This window comes from Gymnogyps californianus, chromosome 16 (assembly GCF_018139145.2).
Source record: "Gymnogyps californianus isolate 813 chromosome 16, ASM1813914v2, whole genome shotgun sequence".
In the NCBI taxonomy this organism is placed as follows: Eukaryota; Metazoa; Chordata; class Aves; order Accipitriformes; family Cathartidae; genus Gymnogyps; species Gymnogyps californianus.
The window spans coordinates 14536516-14548485 of NC_059486.1; the positions used below are offsets into that span (position 1 = coordinate 14536516).

An 11970-nucleotide genomic window follows, 5' to 3' on the forward strand; every position below is an offset into this window, starting at 1 on the left:
CAAAACGGGGATGATATTCCCCTCCCGAGTGAAATGCCTGGAGACCTGCAGATGCAGGAACTACCACCGTGCTACCACCAAGACTTTCAGTGACCTGGGTCTTCCAGGACAGTAGGTTAAACTATTTTTGAATTGACATATTCTACAATTTTTCTGGCCCCTTTAATAAACCAGAGCCATCCACGCCCAGTTACCCTTCACAGACCCCTCACTAAAGGAGCCAAAGAGGTGCTGTCAGATACAGGGTAATTACCACAGGTTTATTTCGGAGGTTAAAAACTCTCTGGATTTTTAGTCTGTGGCTTCCTTAATGATGGCGATGGTAACTTGAGAACACCTCTGTTCCCTGCAAGTGAATCTGCACTTACGCACACTGAAGTTGCACAAGGCATCTTAAGCAAACAAGCAGAAAAGGCCTTTAGCCATTGTTGGGAGCAATTTTACAAAGCCTCTCATTTGCATGCACCAAGTTGTGCGAGTACTTTGCTGGCTTTGTTCCACTTCCCCTATACGCAGTAGTTTCTTTTTTAGATTCCTGTGTGCACGCTAACGGCGGCACGGCCAGGTAAGCAGGGGTCCCCAACCGTTTCCCTCATCACACCACCTTCCTCGCAAAACTAACCAGCGCAACAGAGATGGTTCTGGTTTTCCTGCCTTTCTCCTTCTTGTCGCCTGCGCAAAGTTCCCTGGGCAAGGACAGGGACGGGGACGGGGACGGAGACAGTCAGTGCCGGTGCTGGACACCAATGAGGCATCCCCAGTGCACCAAACCAAGCCGTGCCAACGTGATCTGAACTGAGCCGGGCTGAGCCGACCCGACTGGGGCTGAACTGAGCTGTGCCCAGCTAAGCCATGCCAAGCTGATCCGAACGGGACCTAGCTGAGCCGAGCTGAGCCAAACCGAGCTGAACCGATTCGACTCAATTCGAACCAAACCATGCCGAGCCGATTCGATTCGAACCAAACCATGCCAAGCCGGTTCGACTCTGCGGACAGAACCAAGCCTACCCGTGCCGGACCGAGCCTAGCTGGGCCCACCCGCAACGGGCCGTACCGAGCGGAGCGGAGCGGGGGCGGAGCGGGGGCGGTGCGGGGCCGGCCCGGAGGAGCGGAGGCCGCGCCCGCTGCCCGGCCCGGCGCAGCGCAGCGCAGCGCAGGATGTTGCGGGCGGCGGTGCGCGTCTCCCGGCTCTGCCGCGGCCCGGTCCGGCTCGGTGCGCCGTTCTCGGCCGCCGCCGCTTCCCCCATCCCGGCGCCTAACCCGCGCCCCGACATCGCCTGTAACAAGGTAGGGCCGCGCCGGGGGCCCCGGAGCCGGCCGCGTCCCCGCGGAGGGTCGGTGGGTGGGCGCGACCCGGCCGCTGCCCGCAGGCAGCCGCGGCTGGCGGCAGCGGGGGCTTCCCCGGGAGACGAGCAGGGCTGGGACGGGGGACCTGGGGCTCCCCGCCTCGGCCGCGGCCCGGAGGGGTTGTGCCGTTCGCTGGGGTGGTGGGGTGCGAGCCCGGTGCGGGGCTGGGGGACACCTCGGTTTAACGCTGAGCCAGGCGGGCGGTGGAGCAGCCGGACATTTGGGCCCAAAGCCTTGCGTTGCAGGAAATCCTCTTGGAAAAAATCAAGCCTGGGTGCAAGCAGCTGGTGTGAGGCACAAGGCGTGCGTCCCACTACGATGGGGCTTTATCCCGAACGCCGCGGTTGTCTCAGCTAACCGCCGAGAGGGCGTGCGAAGGGAGGGGAAGGTGCCTGGCTTGGTGCTGGTTGTCTGCATAGATTAGACCCTGTGCTCCTTGCTCAGCAGCCCTGAGGAAAACACCGTCTGATCATCTATGCGAGGTGCTGGTGGAGGGCTAGCATTCCTCTCCCAAGCCGCCAAGCCACTCCTTCCCAGCGGCCGTGACAAGGCCGTTGGCGGTTGGCTGAGTGATCGGCAAGTTCTCGGCGAGCACCACGATCTTTGCGCTGACGCTCTCTTGCCATGGCCCTGAAAAAACAAATTCACCCTTACTGAGAAAGAAAGAGTTGGTGAAAAGCTGCTGTTGGCGCCTGGTTCTCTTTCAGAACGGTACATGGGGAGCCTAAAATCAGTTAATCAGGGAAATGCTGCAAAAGCTCTTACTGCTGTGTACGAAATCAACTGTACCGTCCGTGCCTGAAGCATTTTCCCACTGCTGAGTCTCCTGAGGCTCCCGGTGTCCCTGCACAGCTCCAGCCAGGCTTCCAGGTCTTGCAGGGACCTACTGAGGCGGGAACCGCTTCCTATTCACGTGCTCTTTGCTGAGATGTGAATTCTTTTTATTAACTTGAGGCCGTGTCTTTTGTTGTGTACTTTTAGGCTAAAATATCTCCTTCATATTGGTGCAGTTTTGGAGCCCGCACAAGTTGAGTCCCTTTTAATTAAACAGCCTGCTAAGATGCCATCAAACAACTAAAGCTCTTACCGATTTCACCTCGGTCTGGCTCTAAGGTTTAACACTGCTTTGCTTTTTTCATTGCAGATTTTCATAAATAATGAATGGCATGATGCAGTCAGTAAGAAAACCTTCCCTTCCATCAATCCAGCAACAGGAGAAGTTATCTGCCAGGTTGCTGAGGGTGATAAGGTAAATGTTCTCTTGATGAGATCAGTTTGTTTTCTGCGTGAGCAGGTACACAGGGATTGCAGAGGAAGACACTAACTCATCTCTCCCCGAGGCAGCTCTGCCGAGTGCCGTGTTTGCAAGTGTCTGACCTATACAAATATCACATCGAGTGCTGCTTGTGTTCTTCCTTGACTACTGCTTTCAACAAAAATCCTCTGGCTTTGCCTCTTACCAGTGCCAAGCCGGGACTGGAAAGGGTGGAGAGGAATAGATGAGGTGTGCAGTGGAGCCTGAGTTGGGAGGTTGGGGAGCAGTCGTGGGTGGAGGTTGCTGGGGCAGGCGGGGATGAAGGCAGACACCGTTGCGGTCCCATGGGTGCTGTGCTGGCAGCGTGACCCAGAGTCACGGTAGCAGAGGAGACAAAAGGTCAGGATTCACCTTTCTGCTGTACACGTGCAGTGGGAGACCGTCCCCAGCCCTAGGAAATTAAAAAAAGAAAAAGAGAAAGAGAGGGTGGGGAATAGAGTCATGTAATCATCCCATGCCTTATGCAAGGTCCTCCTAGGAGTCCGTGGCAGAGCTGAGGTGGTGTTTCCCAGCAGTTCTGGGTTCTTCCTACAGTCTGGAAACTTGTTTGTGTTCCCCAAGGGAGGGGTGAGCGAGGGAAACCCTTTGTTGTTTGCTTGTCCATGGTAGACAGGCTTGTCCTGGCGAGACCATTACAGCAAGCCAGAACAGAGAACCAGCTAGAAACCAGCTAATGCCCTGACAGGACAAAATGATGGATTAGACATATCTGATCAAGGAAAAAAGTCCTTTAGACTGCGCTGGTGAAATCAAGTCCTGAAAGAGTGTCAAAAGCACACTTGCAGAGCTTTTTCCATGCCTCGTTCTAGGATGCAAATATTAACCCAGCAGATGACATCGCAGAAATAACTTAACAATATTTGCCCTCTGCATAGCTGAAATAACAGAGTGTAAGCGCAGGCAGAGGTGGTGGCTGTACAGCTGTTGCACCCGTGCGTTTCACTGCCGCTTCTGCTCCCACTTCCCCGCGGATGCAGGCTGGGCGAGAAAGCTGCGGCCGGTCCAGCAGCAGCGTTTGTGCTGAGGCTGGGCTGCTGTGCAGCGCTGCCCAGGTTGATGCTCGTGGGGTAAGCGGCGCAGGGGCCGCAGCCCGTGCGCTCCCCTGCCCTGGGACCCATGAGTCTTGCAGTGAGGCAGCTGTCAAGGCTGCAAGTTCTTGCCCCCCAAAAAGGCTGGCGCTAGCAGCCACTTGTGCCGGCTGGCTGGAGGCTGTTTTCTCTTGGAGACCAGGGAGGGTTTCAGCTGTATTTTGGGAGAGTGAGTAAGGGCTGGTTACTCCTTTCTCACCCTCTTGCCCGGACTCCTCTGCAGGCAGATGTGGACAAGGCCGTTGAGGCAGCCAGGGCAGCTTTCCGGCTGGGCTCGCCTTGGAGGAGGATGGATGCTTCTCATCGGGGGAAGCTGCTGAATCGTCTTGCTGACCTGATCGAGAGGGACCGGGCTTACCTGGCGGTGCGTATCGCGCTCTGTGGCTGAGCTCTCTGCTGCGATCCCTAACTGCAGGGAGAGAGGGGCAGAGACGGGTGGTTTGTGCCCATCGGGTGTGACGGGGACTTTGGCCACAGCTAAAACTGTGAGAGCGGGCTGCAAAGGATGGGGAAGTAGTTTTGGGAAGCTGAAAGCAAAAAGGCCAACGTGCAGAACAGATCCAAACTGCAAACCGAGAATCTAATCTAAATCCATATGCGTGACTTTCCCCACCTCGCTCTTCAGGCAGTCTCGTTGTCTTTTGTAGGCGCTGGAGACTCTGGATAATGGCAAACCGTACTCCGTCTCCTACCTGGTGGATTTGGACATGGTCATCAAATGTCTGAGGTAGGGGTGGAGGCTACAGTGACAGCCCAGTAACTCTTCATGCTCCACGCTTGTGCTCAGCTGGCCCGCGGTAGCTGAACCTCTGCTATGCAGGAACGTGCAGAGACCAGATGCCTCTGATTCAAGTGGTGTGGGTGACAGGGCTGGATCTGACCTGCTGGTTTCACTCGGCCCGTAGCAGGGTGTCAGGCACCCTGTTTTCCTCTACTTTTATTTTTTTGCTAAGAATGAGGCTGTAATTCCCATGGCTTTCCAAAGGATTTTTGTTACATACATGTTTCTCTCTTGCTCTATACAGGACTCCCACTAACGGAGGTGATCTGTGTTACAGCACAGGAATGACAGGATTAATGTTATGCAAAGTGCTGGCACAGGCGGGAGAGACAAATGTTTATATTTACTGTCCATTCTTAAAATCACCCGTTTGGGAAATATTTGTATTGGTATGTGTTTTATGAAGTGACTGAAGAAGGGAGGAAAGGAAATAGCTGGAGGAAGTATCTCTTATTTTCTGTTGACAGGAGACTTGTTATTTTAAATTCAGTGACCAAAACTTTGTTGTCGCTAGATACTTTGCAGGCTGGTCGGATAAATTCCACGGCAAAACCATCCCGTTAGACGGAGACTTCTTCTGTTACACAAGACATGAGCCAGTGGGAGTTTGTGGACAGATAATCCCGGTGAGTAAAATGTATCAGTAGTTCCTGCAGCATTTCAAGAATTCAGTGTTACCATGAAGAGTTGTCTTAAAATGCAAGTTATTATCTGTTGCTAACCACTGCTTCCTTCCAGTGGTAAAGAAAGTTATGCTTGCACCAGCTGGGAGGGCTGTTACTTTGCTCTGGCAGTATAGAACTACCTGTTGATTTCATGGGCTCAAGTAAGATTTACTTTGTATCTGCTGATTAAAAAAAAAAAAAAGAATTTAAACCCCTGTATAGGAGTTATCTGGCTCAGAACCACAATTAAGTTTAAACTCCTACCTAACACTAAAACCAAAATTCTGTGTGATGAGGAAATGGAGAGCTAGCATGCAAAATTCAACTTTATGTACGTGATCTTATTTCGGTAACTGGTAGCAAGCGTAGCAAGGTGGTTTGTCAACAACAAAGCCATATTTATACAATGATCCGTGGATAGCGTTACCTTTTTACAGGAGTAGCCAGATTGTGATTGTTGCATGCTGTATTTGCATGTTTTTCATATTTGCATTGAGCAAGAACTGAATGTAAACGCCTCACCGGTCTGCGTGCACTGCCCTGTCATTGCAAACAGGCTTTCTTTCAAAATGCCTCAAAAGAGCGTTTAACGGCTAAACTGACAGTAAAGATTAATTCCAAAAAAAGTTGAGTTTTTGCAGTGGTACTGAGAGACCTCACACTTCAGAGTACAGTTTTCCTGGATGAGCAGAAGGCAGTGCTTGAAAAGGAGCCAAACGTTGAAGAGCAGCTAGAGAAAGATCAAAGACTGCTTCCGTAGGCGCTGCAGCTGATTTGAATGAAGCTCACTGGTTACTTACTGATTAATCAGAAACTTTCAGGTTCAGATCAGCAAATACCTCCTTGTTTTTCAGTGGAACTTCCCGCTGTTGATGCAAGCGTGGAAACTGGGGCCTGCCCTGGCTACTGGGAACGTGGTTGTGATGAAAGTGGCAGAGCAAACTCCCCTGAGTGCTCTCTACGTAGCTAATCTGATCAGAGAGGTGAGCGAAAAGGCTGGGTTTCCATCCGCTGCCTCGCTGTCGCTGCTGGAGTGCGGTGTGATACAGGCAAACTGGTGAGCTGCGGAGGGCATGTGACAGGAACAGAGAAGGGCTGTCTGATGCGAAGAAAGGCTGGATTGTCTTGGGTATCTTAGCATTTGATTTAGCAAAAAATCCCCTTGTCCTTATAAATGCATATGCAGAGGACCTAAATCTTGATTAGGGAAGGATTCTTTGAGGTTCAGTTAAATAACAAACTTCAGGGTGATTAGAAAGCTAACATATATAGCTCCAAACTATGTTTAGGATGTGGGGTGGGGAGAGGAGTTGTCCTGGTTATTGCAAACTGTACATTAAAACTAAAGACCCGGGAAATTAAAGTGCAGTAGAAAAGGCTCTGTTCTTCGTGGGAGGCCTACTGAAGCGTTACTAACAGATGAGGGTAGGTGAAACCCTTGATTTGTAAAAGGACTAACGTTGCGCTCTCCTGCTGTGAACCGGCAGGCTGGATTCCCACCAGGCGTGGTGAACATCATCCCCGGCTATGGGCCCACTGCAGGGGCTGCCATCTCTTCCCACATGGACGTAGATAAAGTGGCCTTCACCGGCTCCACGGAGGTAAGGGAGTGCCTTAACCTTTAAGCCCTTGGGATATAGAGAATATCTCATTGCTGTAATACCTTTCTGTATAAAATACTGGAGGTGCCTTGCCTTCTACACTTCTTTTTAAAAAATTCATCTGACTTCAAGGTGTGACATTTATTTTTACTTTACATAAGACTCTTTTTAGGTGCCTTCTTTGGAATACTTCCTATTGTTTCCCTTGAGCTGCTTCTTACTAGAGGTGAAACTCTGGGCAGACTTCAGGTGTTCCCTTAAAGCCCTGACAATGAAGGGATTATTATTAAACTGCTGACTGAGATCTAAAACCAGCCGCCCTGCCAGGTGTTGCTGTACATAGGAGTGAATTCCTAATACCTGTTCTTCTCGCGATGCAGGTTGGGCATCTGATCCAGAAGGCTGCAGCAGAGAGTAACCTAAAGAGGGTGACGCTGGAGCTTGGAGGAAAGAGTCCAAATATAATCATGTCTGACGCAGACAGTAAGCACCTGCTAGCGTAGTATTTGATCTGTACCTTTTACATTGGCTTTCTGCAAGCAGAGCTGGAGGGGAGAGGAAACCTCTGCTGTGCTGTATGAGTCTCCAGCTCTGACACCGCCTGGCTGTTCGCCCAGTGAAGTCTCCGTGCCTCCTGCTGTAGCTGCCGTTATTTGTGTATCAGCACTTCTTCACTCCCGCTTCTTTCTCAGTGCTGTGAAGAATTTCAGTTGTCAACAAATGAGAATTGTTTCAGTATCTTCCTTCAGTCTTAGTTCCATTTCTGTTTTCATTTCTTTCCCTTTCTCTTAGTGCATACCACTCTTTTCTAGTCTTATGAAGTTCTGGTTCCTTCATCTCTTGCATACAGACTCACTTTTGGTCTTGATGTGCCAACACACATGGCAGTAAGGAAGGAAATTCTTCTAGATCTAAAATAACTTGTCCTTAATACCTGATAATTTCAAATGAGAACTGTAATCTGCCTCGGATTAGATTGTTTTTTCTCTAGTATGGGGTCCTTTTAATAGACCCTCATACTAATTAAATCTGTATGTAACTTCTGCCCTACCAAAGCATGGAAAATGCCTGTCAACTGAAAGGACTTTGTGTCACTGATGCTCCAGCAGTCTGCATGATAGTCATTCAAAAGAAGTCACTGACTCTGGTTGGTTTTGTTTGCTTATTTGTTTTCTCTCCTCTCCCCAATCCTAGTGGACTGGGCTGTGGATCAAGCCCATTTTGCCCTCTTCTTCAACCAAGGGCAGTGCTGCTGTGCTGGATCCCGAACATATGTCCAGGAAGATATATATCATGAGTTCGTGGAGAGGAGTGTTGAGAAAGCCAAGTCCAGGGTGGTTGGCAACCCGTTTGACTTTAAAACTGAACAAGGGCCTCAGGTAAGAGCAGGAAATGTCCTGAACTGCTATCTCATGAAATAGTCCCAATCCTGAGTCATTGTGCATCAGCAGATCAGAATGAAAGGTTTCCTTCAGTCTCTTGATTAATCTCCTTCGAACTGTGCCCATTATCTCCTTGCTTGTGCAGGAAGGAGAAGTTAATTAACCGTTCTGATGATTCCAAAACCTCCACTTGATGCTGGCATTTAAAAATTATCATCTCCCTTTGAAGCTGGCTTGGCAGTCTGTTGAAATGAGGAATTGCTAGAGCACAGGCACATGCACAGCAGGTTGTAGTCGAATCTTTTTTTACCCCCAGTAAAGGTGAAGCTGATCTGTCTGTCCTCATGGCTCTTAGGTAGACGAAGAGCAGTTTAAGAAGATCCTCGGTTACATTAGTACTGGGAAGCGTGAAGGAGCCAAACTGCTGTGTGGTGGCAACCCCGCTGCAGACAGAGGCTATTTCATCCAGCCGACTGTCTTTGGCGATGTGCAGGACAACATGACGATTGCCAGAGAGGAGGTGAGACCTGCAGCACCTTTCTGTCTGTCAGCTTCTCACTTCTTCATCGTTTTGCCCCCTCTGATGCAAAAAAACCACAGGTCTACAAGCACTGGACGTTCATGAACTGCAAAATTCGATGCTTCTTAGAAAGTTGCCACATGAAACCGCCCACCAGATTACATCCTGGGCACTTCGTAATACAGGAAGTGATACTTTTAATTTGATGTCCTGTGTGACGTCTAGCATACATACGTAACTCCAGCATCAACCACAGCCTCCCCCATGATCAATTTACACAGATTTTCACATGCTCTGTTTGGATTTTGCAGATATTTGGGCCGGTCATGCAGATTTTGAAATTCAAAACAATTGAGGAAGTCATTGAGAGAGCAAATGACTCCAAGTACGGCCTAGCAGCAGCAGTCTTTACAAAGGATCTTGACAAAGCAAACTATGTGTCACAGGGCCTGCGAGCCGGAACAGTTTGGTGAGCCTCAACACTCCCTTCTCCCTAAACTGCTGGAAGCTTCCTTGTGTGCTGCCATTTCTCATTAAGCTTGCTCTTCGATAGCCTGTCTCTGCTTCAGATCCAGTTTTCCATGTACTTCACTGAATGTAATGTCAGACCATCAGTTGTAACGCTAACTGTTGGTAAAATTTAGGTATATTAAGCTTCCATGCTCCCACTGGGAATTAATGAATGGGATGGGGGAAAAGAAATCCAGTACTGCAGCAGGCAGTGACAGCAACTGAGCACGTCTGTGCCGTCTTGGCTGCTGCAGTGGCTGTTCCTCTGTGTTCTGAGGCCGTGCTGAAGACTATGCCGAAGTCAGTACTTCAACACCAGTTTCCTGTTCTAGCACGAGATTTTGAAGATCCAGTATCTCACTATCTTTTTTTAATGGCACTGAGTGAGCAAGTAGGTGCTTTTGATGTCTGTCCTCTGAAGGAGGTGTGGGTGGCAACCTGGACGCTTGGTCCTGTGATAATGAGAGACGTGAATCGATTTCACGATGTTCTGTTTCCTGGTTGATGAGGATAAGGTTTCAGCATTGATTAATTCTGTTGGCTGAGAGACCTGACAAATATGGAAATCCTGCCTAGAAATTCAGCCGTCCCTCTGTTGTGAACAGCCGAGATGTCCATTTGCTGCGAAAGGGCTCTTCCATTACGCAGTTCTGAAACTGCAGCTGTTTAATTCTTGGTTTCCATTTCAGGATAAACTGCTATGATGTGTTTGGTGCACAAGCCCCGTTTGGCGGCTACAAAGCTTCTGGGAATGGGCGAGAGCTGGGAGAATATGGTCTGGAGGCATACGTAGAGGTGAAAAATGTGAGTATCCCTGTATCTAAGGCCTTCCCAACTCTCTGCCGTAGCTCGAGATTGTATCTGTGCCTGTTGGTATAGGCTGGCCTGAGAGTTGCAATTCTTCCTTCTGATGCTTGAAACAAATTTGGAGCTGCACTTCTGAAGTAACCACAAACACAACTCCATGTAACTGTATTTAAAACAGTGTCATGGTTTAACCCCAGCCAGCAGCCAAGCACCACGCAGCCGCTCCCTCACTCCCCCCCTGCTCCCAGTGGGATGGGGAAGAGAATCGGGAAAGAAGGTAGAACTCGTGGGTTGAGATAAGAACAGTTTAATAACTAAAGTAAAATATAATACTAACAATAATAATAATGAAATATAATAATAATAATAGTAATGAAAAGGAATATAACAAAAAAAAAGAAGAGGGGAAAAAAAAGGAAAAAAACCAACAAAACAGCGATGCACAATGCAATTGCTCACCGCCCGCTGACCGATGCCAGAGCCGCGGTCCGCGCCTCTCAGCCAACTCCCCCCTGTTTATATACTGGGCATGACGTTCCATGGTATGGAATAGCCCTTTGGCTAGTTCAGGCCAGCTCTCCTGGCCATGCTCCCTCCCAGCTCCTTGCACACCTGCTTGCTGGCAGAGCATGGGAAACTGGAAAGTCCTTGGCTTAGGATAAGCGCTACTTAGCAACAACTAAAACAGTGTGTTATCAACATTATTCTCACACTAAATCCAAAACACAGCACTGTACCAGCTACTAAGAAGAGAGTTAACTCTGTCCCAGCCGAAACCAGGACAAACAGAAAGCTAGCCTTGCTTCGTAGTGCTGAGGAAAACAAGAATATGTGACCTAATACATGACCAATTGCCGGCATCACTTGGCACCGTTTAGCTGTTTCTCGCTGTAAAGAATGCAAGTGTATGGACTTCTCTGGGTTTGTTTTGCGGAGAGCAGGAAGAGCGTGTGCTGGGGGTGTGTACCTGATGGGTGGAAGCTTCTGCAGGTACGAACCGGCAGACGAACACCGGGCACTCATCACTCGAGAGGGGGAATCTGAGCAGTGACCACCAGTACTTAATGCTGCTCTCTTGAGTTGATACGCCCTTGGGTCCACGTGCGAGACCAAGGTTCCTGGCGTTAGGCAATCCCGTCACTGCAGGCTGAGTAATTTCCTGTAAGACAAGGCAGAAGGCCTGTCACACTGTCTGCTCGCAGCTGCAATGTCTAAAGGGTGACAGAGCTGTTGGCCACGGGCTAACCACCTCTGCCCCCGGAGTTACGATGCAGCGGAGTGCGTGATGGTTGAGGGCCTCCAGCTTGTGACTGGCGAGGGGCTGATTTGGTACAGCAGCTCCAGGTGAGAACAAACAAGTGTGCCCGCTCCCACCTCTCGAAGAGCAGTGGCATCTCTGGAGAGATGCTGTGACCCAGCCTTCGAGCTTCCCCCTTTCTTTGAGCCTTCCAGGTAGGTCTCCAGACCAAGGTGATCCCAGACAGTGACATCTGACTGGGATATACTGTCCTCTGGTTCTGGTTCTCTTCTGCAGGATGCTGCTGCCTCTCGGCCTTCAAGTGAATATAACTGAACGCTGTCTCCAGGAAAATAACTCGTGACTTTTCTTTTTTTTTTTTTTCCTAGGTGACAATCAAAATTCCACAGAAAAACTCCTAAAGGGCAGCAGCCTCTCCGTGCGTTTGGAAACACCTATGCAGCTTCATGAGATACAAAGCAAGGAAACCTCTTCTTAACACACACAAAACTTAGGTGGAAAATATGTAACTCTGCGTTAAGAAATGTTTCTTTAGAAGGTGCCTGAAGGACCTTTTGTTAAAAAACGTTACTTGGCTTTATCTTTTTCAAATACCAAATACAGTCAATTGAGTACTAATGCATTACATGGGTGTACTCTTGTTGCATCTCTATCTGATGAATATGCTTTTTTCCAAGAAATTTAAATGCTTGTCTA

General features: G+C 49.4%; 1 protein-coding gene across 1 annotated transcript; it reads left to right on the forward strand.

Moving 5' to 3' along the window:
* Window positions 1-1158: 1158 nt before the first annotated feature.
* Window positions 1159-11899, forward strand: ALDH2 (aldehyde dehydrogenase 2 family member). The gene is made up of 13 exons (XM_050906485.1): window positions 1159-1287; window positions 2492-2596; window positions 3974-4114; window positions 4398-4477; window positions 5046-5157; window positions 6051-6179; window positions 6684-6797; window positions 7178-7280; window positions 7992-8176; window positions 8535-8699; window positions 9011-9168; window positions 9899-10013; window positions 11643-11899. The coding sequence occupies exons 1-13, from the start codon at window positions 1159-1161 to the stop codon at window positions 11673-11675; spliced, it is 1569 nt and encodes a 522-aa protein (XP_050762442.1). The 3' UTR covers window positions 11676-11899.
* The last annotated feature ends 71 nt before the right edge of the window (window positions 11900-11970 follow it).

Coding starts and splice junctions, on each gene's coding strand:
- ALDH2 (XM_050906485.1), top strand. CDS start 1,159: ATGTTGCGGGCGGCGGTGCGCGTCTCCCGGCTCTGCCGCGGCCCGGTC. Junction 6,798..7,177: donor CCTTCACCGGCTCCACGGAG/GTAAGGGAGTGC, acceptor CTCGCGATGCAG/GTTGGGCATCTGATCCAGAA. Junction 9,169..9,898: donor CTGCGAGCCGGAACAGTTTG/GTGAGCCTCAAC, acceptor TTTCCATTTCAG/GATAAACTGCTATGATGTGT.